We start from the raw sequence: 19,063 nt of genomic DNA, 5'->3' as shown, positions 1-19,063 counted from the left end.
GCGAGCCAATCTTGGTCAAGAATACGCAGACGCTGGCTGTCGTTAGTTGGCTAGTCGGCGGCTGCCCGTTGTTATACATACAAATTGCCAAATAGAAAATACAGCAACTAAATTTTGCATAATTTATGCGTGTCGCGTTGTCGCTGAGTTCAAAATTAGTTTCGCTGTAGCTTGAGTTATTCACTTTGTCCCCAGAAGCAAAAAAATGAATAGAAAAAAAATAAGAAATAAAAACAAACCGTTTGGCTGCTAGGAGTATCTATGCTGACAGCACTTACATCTCTGCCTGCGCTGTTGCCTTTGCCTCGGCCCCAGCTCAGGCCCACACTCATGCCCGGCTGCAAGTGCGCGAGACGAAGCGCTGCGATGCGATGTGGCTATGAAAAAGAGCAATTTGACGCTTAAGCGCACCGCTGGCCAGGCGCAGACTCAGTTCAACGGCGACAGTCAAACGCGCAGCACGAAACAATTTTTGGTACGCGGCCAGCGAATTGTTGCCATAGCAAAAGAAGAGAAGTGCGCCACGCGCCGTTTAAACAAAAGACTTAGGCGACAAACTTGAACTTGTCTAGTGTGCTGTGCAATTTTTGTGTTTTACATTTTGTATGTATCTCCAGCCTAATGTGTGTGTGTGTGTGTAATCAATCGGTAATCGGCAATCGGCAATCGACAATCGGCGAACGATAATCGGCTTCTTGTTGCCCTGCAGTTGTCATTGACAATACGGAAAACTATCGGGCATTGTTGTTGTCTACATCTCAAGCATTTGCAATTGTTGAGTCACAGTTCCCCAATACTTGCTTATATGCCTATGTGTGTCAAACTTTGTTTTGTTTGTCCGTCAGCTGGCGCTATAATGCTCGCCCAGTCAGCTTTGCGCTCGTATGTCAAAATAAACAGTCGCAGTCGCAGTCGCAGTCTGTATTTGTGGGCAGCTGCTTGGTCATTGTTATACATAAATAACTTAACTGGCAGATCGCATATTAGTTCCGTTTTCTGTGCGCCGGCTTATGTAAGGGGTCAGGCGAAATTTTGCGTTAAACTTTAATTTGCACGCATGCATAAATAAAATGCCTCGCTAACTGGCCAAAAACTCATTTTGCTCACGTTATCAGCCAAGCAACGGTTCATAATCGATTCCGTTTTTCTCTGCACACAATCTCGGACTCTCTCTCTCTCTCTCTCTCTCTCTCTCTCTCTGCCTCTTCTTTTTCTCTTTGATGTTCCACAAGCCACTCTCACTTACGCGTTGCAGCTATTTCGCAGTTCGTTTTGCTGCTGGCTCGCTCGTTTTTGGGATGCCTGCGACTCTTCAACATGTTTGACTTATTTATTTATTTTTTTTTTCCTTCAATATTTACCTTTTTTGTTTTGATCGCTGCTTACGTAATAGATCGCATAGCGGTATTCGCAGGCAGCTCTCGTCGAGCAGTCACTGTCTGGTCGCATTTTATCAGTCACCTCTTGTCGCCAGCTAGTGCTCGCCTCTGCCGTGCGTCTCAGTCAGGTGCGTCTCAGCCTGTGCTCTTCTTTGTCGTGCGTCTCTGCAGGCTGCACTCTCTTAGCTTTTGGGTTTGCTTTCTGCAGCTAATTTCTTGCTTGATCGTTACTAATTGCGGCTCTGCTGGCTGCCTGGCCCGCTGCTCTCTCTCCTTTTACAAATGCCCATTGCAAAATCAGCTCATTCTGTTGTCTGCTCGTTCGTTTGTTATGTTACAAATATACATAAATGCAACATTGCCTCATGCCTAATGTGAAGCTAATTTCCATACGTATTTAAAGACCTGATATATGCATTTATGATTTGTCTATCAATGCAGATAAATACATTCGCATACTCGAACATAGCAACAGCTGACTTGTGTCTCTCAGAGCTAAAACTCTTTCTTGCTCTCTCTCTCTCCCTCTCCATTTACTTCTCTCTCAAGTCTGCAGCTGGCCAAACAACTTTCCACGAAAGTGCAAGTGTTTCCTTAGCATTGTTAGCTGCCAAGCAGCGGGCCTGGCCAAAAGCATCGGCATCAGCCCACAACAACGGCAATGTCGTCGCACTTGAGGCCGACGATCAGCGTTTGGCTCAAGTAGGAAGTGGGTTAGTGGCTTAAGCATTGTGCAGCTGCTTGTCTGCCTACCCCCGTCTCTGCTTACCCACCCACTGGGTTATGCACTGTACGAAGAAGCGTTGCCGATGTTGCTTGTCATTGTCCAGTGGGCGTGCCAGCCTCTAACGCTTTTTGCTAACATTTAATGCACGAGCATTATGAAGTATTTTTCGAAATTTATTAAATAAAACGGCAGCTCATCGCTTCAAAATGCTGCCAGTTTTGAGCGACAGCCGTAAACAAGTTTGTTGCCCAAGTCATTTAGTAGTTGGCTAATTGTCTATCAGACTATAGGGACGGTGACCACGCTATTCTTGTCGTGCTTTGATGCTACATCTTGTTTAAGGAAGAGGAAATGCCCTTTAGCTGAATGCTAACAACAAATTAACACAGTGCCCAGTTCCTAATGTTTGAAAACAATGAATTAATTAGACCATGTCTTTACAACCTTCTGATATGCTTCCGGCTTACGTTTTGGTCTTTTAATTAGCCTGGGCTGTCATTGAACCATCTGTTAATGGTGTGTCACAGTGCAATATAAGGGGAAGCAACATCTTATGCATAGCTAATTTATCATACGCCCTGTGAGCATGCAAATATTTGGTCAGAGCTCAATCGATGCTGCCAAAAGCGCGCATTGACCTCAAAGCAGCAGCACAGCCAAAGCAAAATTAAATAATGTCTGTATTAATTTAATACCAGCACTGAGCACGTCAACAACAATAACAACAACAACAGAACAATAACGGCCACGACCGCGGCAACCTACGACAACCGGCAAAAGTCAACAAATTTGAAAATAATATCAGCCAATTAAATGTAAGACAATGCCGCGCTAGTCGCTGCAAAACTGAGTCAAGTGGCTCGCTAGGTGTTGTCAGCAATGGCTCATGCTTAGCTCAGCTTAGTTCAGTTCAGCGCAGCTGTTGCCGTTGCTGGTGGTGGAGGTGCTGGTGCTGGTGCTGGTGGTGCTGCTGCTGTTGAGCTGTTGACATTCGCAGCTTGGCCTTGACCAAGAAGTAGTCTGAGAAGCGTCGCGGTGCGTTCGGTTCGGTTCGGTTTTGGTGTGCGTTTCGCGTTGGCAAACACATTATCGTTGTAGACAATCGACTAATGCATTATTCGTTTCTATTTGCTTAGTCGCAGTCCAAGACCAAGTTCAACATGATACGCCAAAGACACGCGTGTCCGCTGCTGGTGCTGCCGCTGCTGCTCCTCGCGTTGCTGCTGCTCTGCAATGATACAGCTTCGATTGCTATAGCGCCCTCAACATTTGGCACGGCTATAGCGCGAGCTGGAAAGATTTCCAATACGCTAAAGGTAAGTCTAATGAAAGATACTTGTGCTGCTCAGCTTAGTCTGTATGTATTGGGTGTACGTGTGTGTGTATTTGAGCAAAGACGCAAACGCGAAGCGTGCCAGACCCAAAAATTGCTTACACTGTCTTTTGGCTTTAAATCAAAGCGTCTACGTCTCTAGCGTGTGACTTTGACGTGATCGTGTCGCAAATTTGTTGCCGTTTCAAAAGTAATTCAACACTCGAGCTGCCGCTGGGGCTACCTGTACGGCCACAAGTAGCCGCAATGAACGTCGAGCTATTGTCTTTAGCGGTCTTTCGGCTATTCCGACTGTGAATTATCGCCTTTTGTGGCTGCCTCTAAAACGCTTAAGCCTGCATTTACAGGTGGCTGTTAATGGATTTTTATGGACTTGTGCATATGTTATTTGCCACAGCAGACAACGATTCACGAAAACCTATTCTCAATGCGCCGATGCCGTAATGTGACCCGTGCTTTATGAGCCGCATAGAAGCACAAATATGTTCGGAGTTGTTCAGTTGGTTTTGGCCGTGGCTCTAAAGAATCTGTGCCCAACGCGTGTGAATAACACCCGAGTGCACAAATGGAATCTGCTCTTGAATGCTGTCTGTGCACATTACATTGCCAATGCCACAGATCTCAATGTACACACATCAACAACTCAGCCCTCTTTGGGGGTGAATATCAATGACGCATGGGCATAAAACTCATATTTAAATACACTTTTAAATCATAAAATTCGTGTGTGTATTTTATTTAATATTCGCCGCCTTTGTAGGTATATCACTTTACAATGGGGCAATATAGATTGTCGACACTGCAGCAAATGTTATTTATGATATTTGAAGATTTAAGCCAGGTGAGCTGTGTTTTGCCAACTTTATTCCCAATACATGTGTGTGTCACTAGCCATTTTATCTGTTTATTTACACCAGCAGTTGAGCTCTGCTTGTGCTTGTACATATGTAAATATATATCTCTAAATGTAGCAATTAAAATCGAAATAAGCTAACACCAACATGCCGCCGAATGACGGCGTAATGTATTATATATCAAAAATTATGTACAACCTTCAATTACAATCGTAATTAAATGAATAATTTAATTACAACTGCAACATTTCCGCTCGCTCTCAGATAACATTGAAAATTAACTGCAGCTGATAAGCTGCAAGCCATAACAAGCTGGCAAGTAAGGCTGCCACAACAACAATAACAACAATGCCAGCGTCTGCACTCAGCCATTGCGTGCTACACATAACTGTAACAACAACAACATCAAAATAATAAAAAAACCAACAACAAATACTAGTACAAGCACAATATATTATACCTGAAAATATCTATATATATTTAAAAACAAAAAAAGTCAAGACTCGCAGCTCAAATAAAATTTGAAGCCTCAGTTGTGCCTCCAATTCAAAAGCCTTTCGACGGCCGCCGCGAGTGCCACAATAACGGACGCATAACTCGACTCGGTCCCAAAGTGTATGCTGCTAGTCGGTGCTGTGTGCCAATAGCCACAACGTTGAAACAAAGACAACTCAGCTCAGTAAATCAAACTTTAGTGTTTCGCATTGCGACGCGTGCCGCTGCCGCAACTGCAGCAAATTTCGTACAGAGCGCTTGCAGCTTGCAGGTTGCAGGTTGCCGTTGCAGTTGTCAACGGTTGTGTTGTTGCATAAAGGCATAACCGCCCCGCCCGCCGTAATGGCTTGTCGCCCCTATGTGCCCTATGTGCTGGCTATCGTGGCCCTTTTGCTGGGCATTGGACTGATTCTCTTTGCCATTTGCATGGAGCGCCCTCAAGAGCCGAGCAATGAATTGAAAACCGAAAAAATCTCAACCGAGCAGCTTGAAAATTTCTTTAGCGGTCAGCCGGAGGCTGTGCTGCCCCTCGATAGCGGCTTGGACGGTTCGGTTGCTGGCGATGTGCCAGATTTAGTGGCCAAAGCGCTTTTTTTGGTTGGCACTACAACAACTAAAGCAACAACATTGAGCACAATGTCGTTGAACAGAATGGAAATGGAGCATTCTACGACCACAACTGAGGTTTGTTTTCAATCATTTCGCTAAATCGTAAAATATTTATGCAATATGTTTCGTTGTTGTTGCTATCGTAGTCGTTGTTGTTGCTGTTGTTGTTGTTGCTATTATTGCTATTGTAGCAACAACTTTCTACATTGCACCAGGTTGGCGATCTGCCGGACTGCAGTTTTTTTTTCTGTATTTATTTTTATATTTCGAGCGTAGCGTGAAAGTGCCCATGAGCTGCTATTGTTGTTGTTTATTGTAATTGTTGCTGTTCATGTTGTTGTGTTCGCGATTGCATAATATTTATGTATGTATTACAAATGGCATCATTTGTGCGAGCCTGCATCCAGTTAATGGAAATTAAACTGTCGCTTGCAACTGCACAAATAGTTGCAAGAGATGGACAAAGCTTAACTTTTATAAAACAAGTCTCTGGTAATTATATAATAAACTTGGGATTTATGAAAATTAATTTTACAACATAAATCTATGAAAATCAAAAAAATGTACGTTTTAAACAATTAATTAATAGTTGCTAACCCATTATTGATGAGCTGCAGTCCGGCTCACATATACGCGCAGCTTCATTTGTTTATTCACAATATCAATAATTTAGGCAGTACAAAAACAGTTATAAATATTATGTGTTATGGCCGCACAACCAAATTAAGCCAAAGCCAAAGCCATACAAAATCAATTTGAATAAAGCTCAATCGAAACTGTTTTATGACCGGCTACACCCACATTTATATTAATATTATAGCACAGATAAAGCTGCAGCCACATTTGCGTGCCAATGGCTTAAAGAGACCCACACACATAGCGGGTCAAGTCTTTAGATCAGCTCAAAGACATACAAAAAATAAAGAAAAATAAATTAGCATAATATCGTAACTCAAATGATGTGAACTTGAAACTATCCTGAGTTGTGTGTTTGCTCCAATTGTGTCATGATTCACTTCAAGATACAGATACATTTCAGCTGGGGACACATGCCGGCTAATGTGACAGCTGACAGACAGCTCTGCAAATGCGTCTACACATACATGCATATGTACATATATATATAAATATATATAGCTACATTTAACTATTTATTAAGCGTTGGCTGCACGTGACTGCTGCCATTGTTGTTGCCACTTAACTGTTGTGACTGTTGCCGTCTCTGGCAGGGCTTCTCTTTTTCGTTTTTTCTATTTTTTTTTGGTATTATGCAAATGGCATTTCAATTAAACGAAATTTGCTTGACCGCAAGGTTGCCCGTTAACATCATTAAAAATGGGCAGCCCATACAAAATAACAAAAATAACACACTCACAGAAAAGTTGTCAACATTAATGCAACAGTCGCAGTGAACTTGAGCGTTGTGTTTGCACAAGGCGCGTTGGCTTGCCTGCAAATTGCTGTTAATTCAATTAAAAATTCCGAGCGACCTTTGTAATTGCAGGAGACGACGGCCTGGAAAACGCTGACCTCGCATCCGAATTCGCTGGTGCAATTGCTGCCGTCCCGCGCAATGCGGGTGGTGCAGGAGGTGGTGCGATCACTACGGGTAAGCAGAATACAAAGGCACTGATGGCAACTCGACTACCTTGACGCTTAAATGCCAAATACATCAGCGAGACTGACTGACTGTCCGTGTTAGCCAAATCAAGCGTCAACTTGAACATCAAGAACCAATAATCAATTCCCCGGTGGCCATGTTCGGTTAGCGCACAGCTGCAGTTTGTGGTAGCTGAGGTCAAGTCTAAGTCGTCGTTGGCAGTTGGACAAATGGCGTCAAGAACAAAGAAAGAGCTGTTTGCCACCAGCAGCTGCTGCTTGGGCGCCACACAAATTCATTCACTTAATGTTGGCAAGAACTGGCTTTTCGGCTATTAGACGATTGCGCAACATTTGCACCATGGCCTAGTTGCAAACGCCAGCGCTATCCAAAATTAATGCGAAATTCTTGCAGAGCTTGTGTAAGAATAACATGCAGACTAAGTATCTCACAGATACTTGGCATTTTCACGCGCCGGCAACCTTGCATGGTGCAAGAATGTAGAAGCTTTTGAGTTGCCATTCAAAATTGATTTTTTTAGCCTATACATTATTTGTATATACTAGAGAAGTTCGAACGCTCGAACTGTTGCTCAAAGGCTTAAGATTTATTAACATTTGTAGAAGGAACGTGAAATCGTGGCCAGCACGACGTTGGGCAAGGTGCGCGGTCGCTATCAGAAGTATCGCTCAGGCGAGAGAGGGGGCTACTACAGTTTCAAGGGAATGCGATATGGTGCGGCGCCAATTGGCGCTAGAAGGTGAGTCCAGCTCTAATAATGAATGAGCCCTTAACTATATTATGCCCATGCAGATTCCGCGCTGCACTGCCGGAGAAGCCGTGGACTGGTGTAAGAGATGCCTCGAGAGAGGGTCAAAGTTGTCCGCACAAGAACATGATACTGGACACCTTTAAGGGCGATGAAGATTGCCTTTTTCTGAATGTGTTCACCACGCGCATGCCCAAGGAGGATGAGTAAGCATTTATCAAAGAATTGTATAGCATAATGGATCCTAAATTTTCTATTTGTCTTTTGCAGGGCGCAGCCAAAGCTGCCTGTGATGGTGTGGTTACATGGCGGCGGCTTCTCCTTTGGCTCCGGCAACTCTTTTCTTTACGGGCCTGACTATTTGGTTGCCGAGGATATCGTTCTGGTTACATTGAACTACAGACTGGGTCCCTTGGGCTTCCTGACGGCTGGGCCCGATGCGCCTGGCAATCAGGGACTAAAGGATCAGGTATTGGCACTGCAATGGGTTCGCGATAACATAGCTGCTTTTGGCGGTGATCCAGAGCAGGTGACAATCTTTGGTGAGTCCGCTGGGGCATCTTCAGTGCAGCTGTTGCTTCTCTCGCCACTGGCGAAGGGCCTTTTTCAACGCGCCATCTCGCAGAGCGGCTCTGCTTTGAATCCCTGGTCAATGGCAGCCAGCTCAGGACAGAGAGCGGCACGGCTAGCGGCCAATCTCGGTTATGTAGGTGCCAACAATACTGAGGAGATTTTGGACTTTCTGCGCAGAGTGCCCGCCATGAAGCTGGTGGAGGCAGCGCCCACGACTCTAACGGCGGAGGATCAGCGCAACAACATTGGTTTGCCGTTTGTGCCCGTGGTGGAGGGATATTGGAATCAGGACTCACAAGAAGTGTTGTACCTTGAACAACCCTTTCTCACTGAACATCCCAGCGACATGTACCAGGCGCACAATTTCAACAGCGAGGTGCCCTATATGACGGGCTATAACACACATGAAGCTATGCTTTTTATAAGAAGTGAGTATTGGAAGATCGCGATTCGAAGGGACTACTTAAATAAAATATACACGTTAATTGTAGGATTGCGCAAGAATCCGCAGCTCTTAAACATCATTGAGAATGACTTTGGGCGGCTCGTGCCACAGGATCTCAATGTAACCCAATCCCATGATAGAGTTACCCGTGAGATACGCTCCTTTTATTTGGGCAACAAGCATGTTGGACTCGAGTCTGTGGATGAAATGATAGCAGTATGTACAAGGAATCTAATAATCTATGGTCATACCAACAGCTTGCTTTGGCTCTAGCTCTTAACAGATCTCATGTTCCTGCAAGGTATTCGTCGCACTGCTCGCAACCATGCCAAGTATGGTAATGCTCCTGTTTACATGTATCGCTTCTCCTTCGATGGAGCTCTAGGTCTGTACAAGCGCATGCTAGGTATTCCCAGGCCGGGTGTTTGCCACGGCGATGAGATGGGCTACCTGTTCAAGTTTGGATTCTTCAACTTAAGCCTGGATCCGAAGTCCATGGAAGTGCAAGTCAAGAACCGCATGGTGCGAATGTGGACGAACTTTGCCAAATATGGGTAATAACTCTAAAGCTTTTAAGTTAGTAGAGTAAACTATATCATGTTTTGATTTCAGAACGCCCACGCCCAATTTTGAGGATCCTATCCTGACAGCCAAATGGGCACCTATCGATGCCACAAACGTTATGAATAGTCTGAACTATTTAGACATTTCACACGAGCTTAATATGAAAACGAATCCCGAGCCGGAGCGACAGCGATTCTGGGATGAAATGTATCAACATTACAATGGTGCGGCTATGTAATGCTCCAGGCCCAGAGCCACATTTATATAAATATAGGCATCACCAAGCGCATTGCTCACCCAACCACACCCACACACTTACATACACATATACACATTTTGTAAACATTTTGCCATTTTGTGAAAGAGTGAGCAGAAAAAATATTTAATGCAAATTTCATTGTAAAATTATCGTAGATTTTAGTAGTAGTCAGTAGATATACATATAATATTTTTAGCAGATAGTTTGTTTATAAGTGTTGCAGCATTTACACACTATTACACAAGCATACACACCCCCACATGCCCATATCAATACACACAGAACACATGGACACGTAGCTTAAGCATTCTACATATAGCCATCCCAAAGCCAGCAAACTTTTCCTTACTTCATATGCAATATCAGGTGTAAATAGTCAAAGTTTAAAGTTATTCAATGTCAATTCTAAATGCTGGGCACATCAATGCCCATCAATCTGTCAAGGTGTATTCGGAAACATTCTGAAATACGTTTTGTATATCTTTTGTAAAATAAATCACAATGTCTTTAAACAAATCGGAATGCAATTCATATTGGTGGGTAATTAACTAGGTCCGAAGTGGATCATAAGCGGGTTAATCTCTGATCAATCTATAATTTTTGATTTCCTAATATTGTGAAGACTGAAATGCTTGTTATATAAATTTCTTAAGTTTTTCGAAAGTCGCTATAAATATTTTAAAAAATATAAAAGTATGTTATACCATTTTATAAAAGCAATACTTCAGCTAGTCTGAAGTATTGCATACTTTTGGACTGATTTTGCTTTTTAGGCAGCCGCAACAAAGGGCACTTAAATAAAACACGTATACCTCAGCAGATTTTTAGGGGGCTATAGTAAATAAAGATTACCCTCTGTGATAGTTTCCTGCATTAAGTCTAACAAATTGCATAAACTATTAACATAATTATTAACTATAATATGCAAGAATCTCAAAAATACGAAAATTACAAAATCAAATTGAACTTGGCTGACTGCAGTTTAAAAATAAATGCAAATAGGCGTCATTGAAAGCATCAAATAACAAATTTTCACCCCCCTTCAGCGTGTCAAGATAATAATGAGTCCAATGATTGCCTACAAATTTGCACTTATCGAGAACTTACACACACACATACAGCCAGACATATACTAACTTGCAACGCGTGACCCAGCATAGGCAGATCGGAGAAGTGGGGTGTGTGTGAGTGAGCGCACTGTGCCCGTGCATAACTTGTGGCCGCTCACAGTCGCGTCGCGTAACTAAGCTGATTATTCAATTTTCACAGCTGCTTGGGTGCTCTTCATCAGTGTCGGCGGTTGCTGCCATTCACAATTTAGGGTGACATAATTTATGTGGTCGTTGTCATAATTCCAGCACCCATCCCCCGTGCCTATCCTTTGGATTACGGAAGAATATTGAGAGTGAATTGCTGTATAGATACCAGGCACTGGGCCGAGTTTCAGTAGAATTATGTAGGCTTACTGAAAGTTTTGATTAGTAACATCATACTCACAAATATATTTACATATATACTAACATACTTACTCCGTGCAACAACACCGAATACTTTATACAATACATATATTTTGTAACAAATATAACCGCTCCACAATGAAACGTACCACATCCATACAGGACATAAAGAACACCGCTGCACTTCAGCGACAACATACAGACAGCATCTGCCCACTGGCTCACCGTCTTCCGGGTAAAGCTCTGCGTGCTTGCTTTCTACGCAACATGGATCAACATTTTGGCGGCATTTCCCTGGCCGTGTCAAAGAAACGCTACCAAGAATTCAAGGCGTTGCTAGAGGCTATCACTGTGGCATTTCGCCCTCATGTGGTCCTAAAGTCGGCGATAACGCGCGTTTATCGGATCAACGGCACGCCTCTTCATTCCATAGATGACTTCTATGAGGGCGACATTGTGGTCTGCTGTTGTCAGTACGAGCCCTACGTTGATGTGGGCTACAATGTCAACCAGCACTATATGCGACTTCTGGGCTCTCTCATTCGAATGCGTGAGAAGTGTGCGCCGGTTGAGGGAAGCGAGGAAGAAGAAGAAAATAAATGCTTCGATGACAACGAGCTTGTCATCGATTATGAGAACTGCAAGCTGCCGCAAGCCATACTATTATACATAAACGTGGAGAAGCCAATCTGGGTCCACAAGTCGACTGTAATATTTCAGGGCAGCGGTAGAGCCCGAAGCGACAAGCATTATATAATTAAAATGGTGAACAAAGAACACATGTTTACGCGAACAAACGGAACTTACTTTGAGATAGAAATCTTGCGACAACTGCAGGACCACACGAACATCATTGATCTAATATACACGGTGGAGCAGTGCAAGTACATTTACATTGTTATCGAGCGACTCGATTGTGATTTATTTGAGCTGTTGCAGAGTAAAACTGTTTTCCCCGAGACTCTGGTCAAAAAAATCATGAAAGACGTGACCAGAGGGCTGGCGTACATTCATGGGTGTCAGATAATCCATCGCGACTTGAAGCTGGACAATCTGTTGGTACAATTCGATTTCTCTGGTCCATTAGAGCCTTGGGTGGCTGCGATTAAGATCTCCGACTTTGGATTGGCCACTCAATACAAAGGCCGCGAACTTTATCAGTGTTGCGGCACGCCCCACTATATGGCACCCGAGCTGATTAACTATGCTGGATACGACTTTTCCGTGGACTTGTGGTCGTTGGGAATCACGCTCTTCTATATGTTGTGCAGTCGGCTCCCTTTCGCTCATAGTGAGAGCAATACGAACATTGTTCAGGAATGCATTCGGAAGAGCCGCCATGAAATACCCTCCGAGTGTAAGAGCAAAATGAGTCCATACGCACAACAGCTCATAAACTCGCTTTTGGTTAAGATGCCGCAACATCGATTATCAGCTATTGAGGTTTGCCAACATCCGTTCCTTCTGGATAGCCGGGGCGATTCTTTATAAGTTTAGATGCTGTCAAATAATTTAATTCACTTACTGACTTTAAATTATTATCTACACGCCTCAAACTAATTGGAAAAAAATGTAATAAATTTATGACGCGTGACTTTGAGTCGTTTCACTGGGTCGTCATTCGCCAGCTTCCGCCATCAAATTGAGCCCATCTGAGAGATTTATGCGACACGAAGGTAACAGCGAGCTAGAATAGCACTCTTCGCTTGTAGACTGCAGCAAACAGGCGCGTGAGCCTTGTGCAATCAGCGACGCGTAAATATTAATATATTACGTATACGCCCCATAATCCAGAATCAAATAACGTGTAACGGATCGCTTGTGTATTCTGTTATCTGTTGTGAAACATTCAGATTCTCGAATATATTTAAATCAGTTGTGTGCATAACCCTGCAATGAGAAAGCGCTTACTAAATATTACGTATACGCTACCCTTGTGATAAAACATTGAGAGGCAAGGTCGTGTCCGCTAAAAGTAGCGACTTTTTTAATTTCTTTTGTCCGTGGAATCATCAAATATAGATAAGCAGAACTTATCGCGCTTATCTTCCGCCTCATTTTCAATTTAAGAATCTTTTCAATTGAACTTTTCTCGTATCAACGCGACAATTTTATCTGCTTGTGTGCGTATCTGTTTTGGCATTTGTATCTGTGAGAGCATCAATCTGCAGTCTGAGTGGGAACCGTCTCTGTGAGTGTGTGCGTAACTGAGCTCATTTACAGCGGGCCGCCTTTTGTTCACAACTTTTGTTTAGTTTGATAATTTCTTGCTGTCACAAACACAGTCGCCGTCGCAGTCGGCGTCAGTCAGCCCTCATTTAATCCGTTGGTCTGACTTACGGAATAGCTTCTGTGGGGTTGTCATCGCAGTGTCGCATTGGATTTCCATGGATAGTTTCAGTTTCGGCTTCTGTGTGTGTTGTGCTCTGTGAACAGTTGATCGGCGATCTCTCTGTTCATTTCTGGTTCGGCGCGCGTTCACAAAACAAATCACAATTTTAGCGGCGTGCGTTTCGAATACATTGTACATACCAAATAAAAAGTGACTAAATTACTAAAGATGTGCTAAAGTTTGTTTGCATAACAAAAGAAAAAAAGCGTAATGATCGTTTTAAAGGTGTCAATTCATTGAAACTTTTGCGCTCTTAATAAGGTGCTAAAAGTCTTTAATCCCATAAGAACCAATATTCGCTAAAAGGTGTGTTTGTACAGCAGATATTTAATATATTTTTAGCGGACGTAACATTCTTAAGTACCTAATAATAAAATATAGGCGATCTCTAATGTAAAACTAAAAACTGGAAGCGTCCAGAAACGATATATATATATAGATATATAGACGATTTTCGTGCAAAAAGTGTGCGCATCACCAAAAAGCAAACTTTTGTGATACAAGAGTGACAAATTAATAAAACAAGCTATGCAAATGTTACGATTGTTTGTGTTGCACTTTATTTAAATATGTAGGTATATTCATCTAGTCATATGCGCTCAGAACAATAAATAATATCGGGCTAGGGCAGTCTTTGCAATTGATAACAGTTTTGCTGTTTTGCTCGCGTTCATGTGCTCATCTGTTGTTTACGAATATAAATCTAGTTATATGTGATACATATTTCGCACCTCGATTCGCTGTCATCGCAAGTATCTGTTTGCGCACTTAAGGCAACAAAAGTGGCTGACGAGGCCTGACAGCGAGTCAATGCGAAAACAGTTTTGATTCACGAGTACCTATAATGCCATTTTAAACGGCACTGTCATCTGTCTCTCCCAGATGCGTTTTAATTTTTCTAGCCATTCGGCAGCGACGACAACCACAGCTGCATCGGCGGCGGAAACAGCGACTGAGAGGTCCAATGAAAAGGCAACAAAGCCCCTCAAGAGACCAATGACAATCGAAGAGGATCCCGATTCACTGGACAGTGTGATCAGCAATCCGCAGTCGTACCCTATAACGATAGTTCCGAATCGTCCAGCCAGCTTCTATGGCCTCTCCACAAACGGCAAGTCTTTTCAGCGACAGCCCAGTTGCAGGTAAGTCAGCAGGGGGGAATAAATGCTTAGCAAAGGGGGCGTGTGTGTGGCAAGCCATTAGGGCTCTGTTTGCACTCGTCTTGTCAGGTGTCTAACTAGCAAAGTCAACAGATATTGATTAGTTAGTGCTGCTCTAATTCCTTTGCCAAACAAAGTTAGCTCTGGTGTTCATGTTGGCTTGGGATCAGTTGAGATAGCCCCAACTTTAGTCAAGTTTTGTGCGCGCACTGACACGAAACGTGTCCCGATAGCTAATATGCAGGTACCTTTATCAGATGTGCAGGTGCTACAGGATGCTGCCGATGCAGAGACCGTCGCCGGCGAAAAGGATGAAACTTTTGCGCATATGAAGGAGTGGAAACGCCAGTATATGAGAGGCATCTCACATACGCCCTCACAGGCTGGCGTCTACTATGAGGCACTCAAAGGATCCAGCCACTCGCTAGCTAAGGGGTATATCACTTTTTTTATCCATGTAAAATGTATGAGGCCTAAGTGTTTGACATTCAACTTGAACTTGCAGCTAGAACGCGGTATCTCATATAGAGGGGCCAGCAGCTCGAGCGTGTGTGTGTGCATCTAACAGATACACAAGTCTTACGTTACGATGCGCTTTGCTGATGAGCAGTGAGACGCTTATTTGGTTTAAGTACACCGTGTGCTGTTTGCGGTTGTAATTTATTCAGACGCCCACGCGGTCATTTTTACATGAGTTACGAGCATTATCTAGTCGAGATATTTTCTAAATGTTTTCCTACACACAGTTTAGGGGAGAGCGGACAGTGGAAAGCAGAAGTCGCCGCCTCATTAGCCTATCCATTCAAATTTTGTCCCAATGGCCCATTATTCACCTGTCAAAGTGAAACGACCTATACATTAGACAGATTTTCAAAAGATCTGTTTCTCACCCGTTAAACGATTTGATTTAAGTTATTGGCCCATCTCTATCCCATTTACGCTTTATCAATCAATTGTGCTCACAATTTTCCCACACGTGAGCCGTTATGAAATCATTTCCGCAGACGATTGCTCCACTGGATGGACCTAAGCTAAAGGCGGGGGGTTGAGGCATCTTTGGCTGCGTTGGCGGCAACATTGTTTTCAGGGTAATGGAACTAATTAACAATTAAGTGAGTGCGGCTTTTCTACAAAGCGAAATGAATCATTTGATAGCGCTGCCACACTTTGCACTCATTCCCCCACATGCCGCACATGGCTTTAGAGGGTTATGCGTTAAATTCGATTAGTCGTTATTTATGGAACCAGCACAATGTCAATTAATCGCCCGAGCTCCAAGTGCCAATGGGGTCCAAGTTAAATTAATTGTAACTGTGTATTGCACAAAGCTGCTTGTGGGATGTGGTCATGTGGGAGCTACTCTTAAATCTAGTAGCGACAATTTGATGGAATTATTAACTGCGATTGATTCAATGAAATACAAGATGCAATATCTAGTATTCATATTGGCTCTAGAAGATCCAGTTCAGTTCGTTGTCGTTGACATTGGCAAATTAAGTGAGCTGTTAATTAGATGCACTTCATTTCCATATCCAAAAGCTGGCAAATAGTTAGTTGTTTAAATGCGCACTCAATTAAGACAATTAGCCATGCACAGCGGGCAACTGGGGTAAATGGTGCAAGTCTGGCCAGGCAATTTAATCGCAGACAGACTAAATGGCATTGAAGTGTAACTGGCCTCGAAATAAATCAAAACGTAAATAGAGAATATATTTGATGCATATTTAAATATTTAGGACTCGTGTTCCCAGAATGGAATAGGAAATTTACGACTGCCACGTTTGATTGACTAACTTTTGCTCCTGAATAGCAACCCTCTTGGTTACCAATCCAACTTGGTATTGTCATGGGAAAATGTAACATATTTTCAGGCTCACTTAAAATTCGTATACATTCGCAGAATCCGCATTCTTTATGTCAATATGGTTTGTTTATTTTCTGCAGATCTCGCAACTTTCGTCCAGGAAGCATGCGACGTGTGCGTCGTCGCGCAGTCTTCAAGAATGGGGATTGCAATGTGGTGCAAAAGCATCTGCAGCGCAGGAGGGTGCGCTTCCTGCAGGACATGTACACAACAATGGTGGACTGGCAATGGCGCTGGACACTGCTGGCCTTTGCATTGAGCTTCATATTGTCCTGGCTGTTTTTTGCACTGATATGGTGGCTTATTATGTTTACACACGGCGATCTGGAAGAGTTGCATCTGCCGCATAATCAGGGTAAGTGAACATGTCAAATTAACGAAGCTGATCAGCTGATAGATTCAATGCTTTAGAGGACTCTGGCTGGGCGCCATGCGTATCAGCCATCGACGGCTTCACATCCTGTTTTTTGTTCTCCATCGAGACGCAGCACACCATTGGCTACGGCGTACGCACCACCTCACCGGAGTGCCCCGAGGCAATATTTATGATGTGCTTTCAGTCCATATATGGTGTGATGTCATCGGCGTTCATGGCTGGCATCGTTTTCGCCAAAATGACACGTGCCAAGCAACGCGCTCAGACTCTACTCTTTTCCAAGCACGCGGTGGTCTGCCAGCGCGATGGTTGCCTCTCGTTAATGTTCCGCGTAGGCGATATGCGCAAGTCCCACATTATTGGCGCTGGAGTGCGTGCCCAGCTGATAAGGACACGCAGTACGAAGGAGGGTGAAGTCATGACGCAACATTTTACAGAGCTGCAGATAGGCACCGACGAGTCGGGCTCCGATCTCTTTTTCATCTGGCCCATGGTGATTGAGCACCGAATAGACGAGAATTCGCCGCTGTACAACATGAATGCCACCGACATGTTGCAGGACAAGTTCGAAATTGTTGTGATTCTGGAGGGCACTGTCGAGTCCACGGGCCAGTCTACGCAGGCCAGATCGAGCTATATCAATACGGAGATTTTGTGGGGCCACCGCTTCGATCCTGTGGTTCTGTACAACAAGGATTTGCAAGCATATGAGATCGACTATGCTCGCTTCAATGAGACTACTCAGGTGGATACGCCCCTCTGCAGCGCCCGGGAGCTGAACGAAATCTACAAGATACAGGAGGGCTTCCGCACACCAGGTATGAAATCTTATATTAAACTGTGGCTATTCTAATGCTTTGTCCATTGTAACTGCAGAGACGACCTTCACCATGCGTCAGCTGTCCAACAATCATTCCGATCAGGCCTCATAAGCTTTTGTGTCGTCCAAAGTATTGTCTTCCTATTTGTTGCTATATATAGATAGTTCTTAGTAGTTATAGTTGTTGCCCTCGTTCATGAACCAGCCTACTCTGTGTTCTCTCCCAAGTAAGTTAGACCCTTACTTTTGCATTTTTAATGGCTATAATATTCAGCTCTTAAATTGTTTTCTAGCTCCCCTAACGGCAGTTCAGTTCTGCTGCTCACCCAATCCCTCGACGACTTCCACGCACTCTAACAGCTCCGGCTACAATTCGTGGTGCGGCAGTCACCAGCAGCCGCGTCGGCAGCGCTGGCAGCTGTCGTTGCCCTTGCAGAGAGGCTGTTCTATCGACACGTGAAACTTAAGAGTTCTTTTCATTACTTACTGCTTACGAAAATAAGTTAATAAATGCTTGAGCTTTTAGTTTACACAAATTATACGTTCAGCGGCTCATATAAATGACACGTAATTGCCATTTTGCCGCTTCGCCCGGTTTCACTTGGCAGTCGGCGATTGTAGTGCGCAGTTGCAGCTATGTGACGCGGCCCAGCCCACTCATTAGGTATCATTAATAATCTGACTATGGTTTTATCAATACAAAGGTGCCAAAAAAAAGAGAAAAAAAAATGGAAACGGGTTTGTTGGTAAAGTCTTTTCATTTGTAGGCGAGAGAATTGATGTGACCTGGAATGGTGCTAACGCAAAACATTCATATCCTTTTAATTGAAATTGAATCAATAACTCTTATTTGCGCAAACTAATCAACACTAAATTATAACACTCACAAACAGCTTGAATATTTATTATCACATTTATCACAGCGCCCAGCGACTGGAGCTAATGAAATGTGGGTGTGGGTCAGACATCTGTGTACTGTATGCCGTTGCCGAAGTTATATGTATGTGCACAATGCCAAATTTCAGCAACTCTATTACAACTATTACACAAAATATCCAAAACGAAAACAAAATGTTCAAAATGAACATTGACTGCCAGCGGCGAGGGGCGGCGACCGTTGAATGCTGTGCGTCCTTAACCCACATTTACCAGCAGGCCACGCCAGAGCAGGCGTCCGTCCAGGCTGGACTGAAACTATGGCTGAGTCGGAGTCAACGACTGGGACTGAGCTTTGGGAGTATGTTTAATTACTTGTTAAATGTTTGTCGTGCTTATCAGCGCGCATGTTTAAAAGCGCAAACCGCAGGCCATTAGCGAGCTACCCACAAGTTGCAAACTGCTGCCAGCCGAGGCAGAAGCTGAGGCTCAGGTGACATGCGTTGCAGTT

The 19,063-nt window shown here is 43.7% G+C and overlaps 3 protein-coding genes across 5 annotated transcripts; all 3 read left to right on the top strand.

Moving 5' to 3' along the window:
* Positions 1 to 482: 482 nt before the first annotated feature.
* On the top strand, positions 483 to 10,105 carry LOC115761317 (esterase B1). Of its 3 annotated transcripts, XM_030703049.1 has the most exons (9): positions 483 to 603; positions 3,243 to 3,422; positions 6,902 to 7,006; positions 7,621 to 7,757; positions 7,811 to 7,972; positions 8,037 to 8,767; positions 8,831 to 9,000; positions 9,058 to 9,338; positions 9,397 to 10,105. In XM_030703049.1, exons 2-9 carry the CDS (start codon positions 3,267 to 3,269, stop codon positions 9,584 to 9,586), a joined length of 1,932 nt encoding a protein of 643 aa, XP_030558909.1. In that variant the 5' UTR covers positions 483 to 603; positions 3,243 to 3,266; the 3' UTR covers positions 9,587 to 10,105. The 3 variants fall into 3 exon arrangements, with proteins under 3 accessions (XP_030558909.1, XP_030558910.1, XP_030558908.1); XM_030703050.1 differs by lacking the exons at positions 483 to 603; positions 3,243 to 3,422 and adding an exon at positions 4,185 to 4,280; XM_030703048.1 differs by lacking the exons at positions 483 to 603; positions 3,243 to 3,422 and adding an exon at positions 5,116 to 5,472.
* A 941-nt stretch (positions 10,106 to 11,046) lies between these two features.
* On the top strand, positions 11,047 to 12,077 carry LOC115761293. Its single transcript, XM_030703020.1, has 2 exons — positions 11,047 to 11,948; positions 12,004 to 12,077. The coding sequence occupies exons 1-2, from the start codon at positions 11,203 to 11,205 to the stop codon at positions 12,044 to 12,046; spliced, it is 789 nt and encodes a 262-aa protein (XP_030558880.1). The 5' UTR covers positions 11,047 to 11,202; the 3' UTR covers positions 12,047 to 12,077.
* A 1,009-nt stretch (positions 12,078 to 13,086) lies between these two features.
* On the top strand, positions 13,087 to 18,215 carry LOC115761292 (G protein-activated inward rectifier potassium channel 3). Its single transcript, XM_030703019.1, has 6 exons — positions 13,087 to 13,762; positions 14,339 to 14,598; positions 16,561 to 16,835; positions 16,892 to 17,674; positions 17,733 to 17,903; positions 17,970 to 18,215. The coding sequence occupies exons 2-5, from the start codon at positions 14,339 to 14,341 to the stop codon at positions 17,786 to 17,788; spliced, it is 1,374 nt and encodes a 457-aa protein (XP_030558879.1). The 5' UTR covers positions 13,087 to 13,762; the 3' UTR covers positions 17,789 to 17,903; positions 17,970 to 18,215.
* The last annotated feature ends 848 nt before the right edge of the window (positions 18,216 to 19,063 follow it).

The sequence above is a fragment of the Drosophila novamexicana genome, unplaced genomic scaffold (genome assembly GCF_003285875.2).
Source record: "Drosophila novamexicana strain 15010-1031.04,08,12 unplaced genomic scaffold, DnovRS2.1 tig00000485-arrow-pilon, whole genome shotgun sequence".
In the NCBI taxonomy this organism is placed as follows: domain Eukaryota; kingdom Metazoa; phylum Arthropoda; class Insecta; order Diptera; family Drosophilidae; genus Drosophila; species Drosophila novamexicana.
Note: the sequence above shows the minus strand (reverse complement) of the source record. Positions and strands in the feature narration are given on the sequence as shown.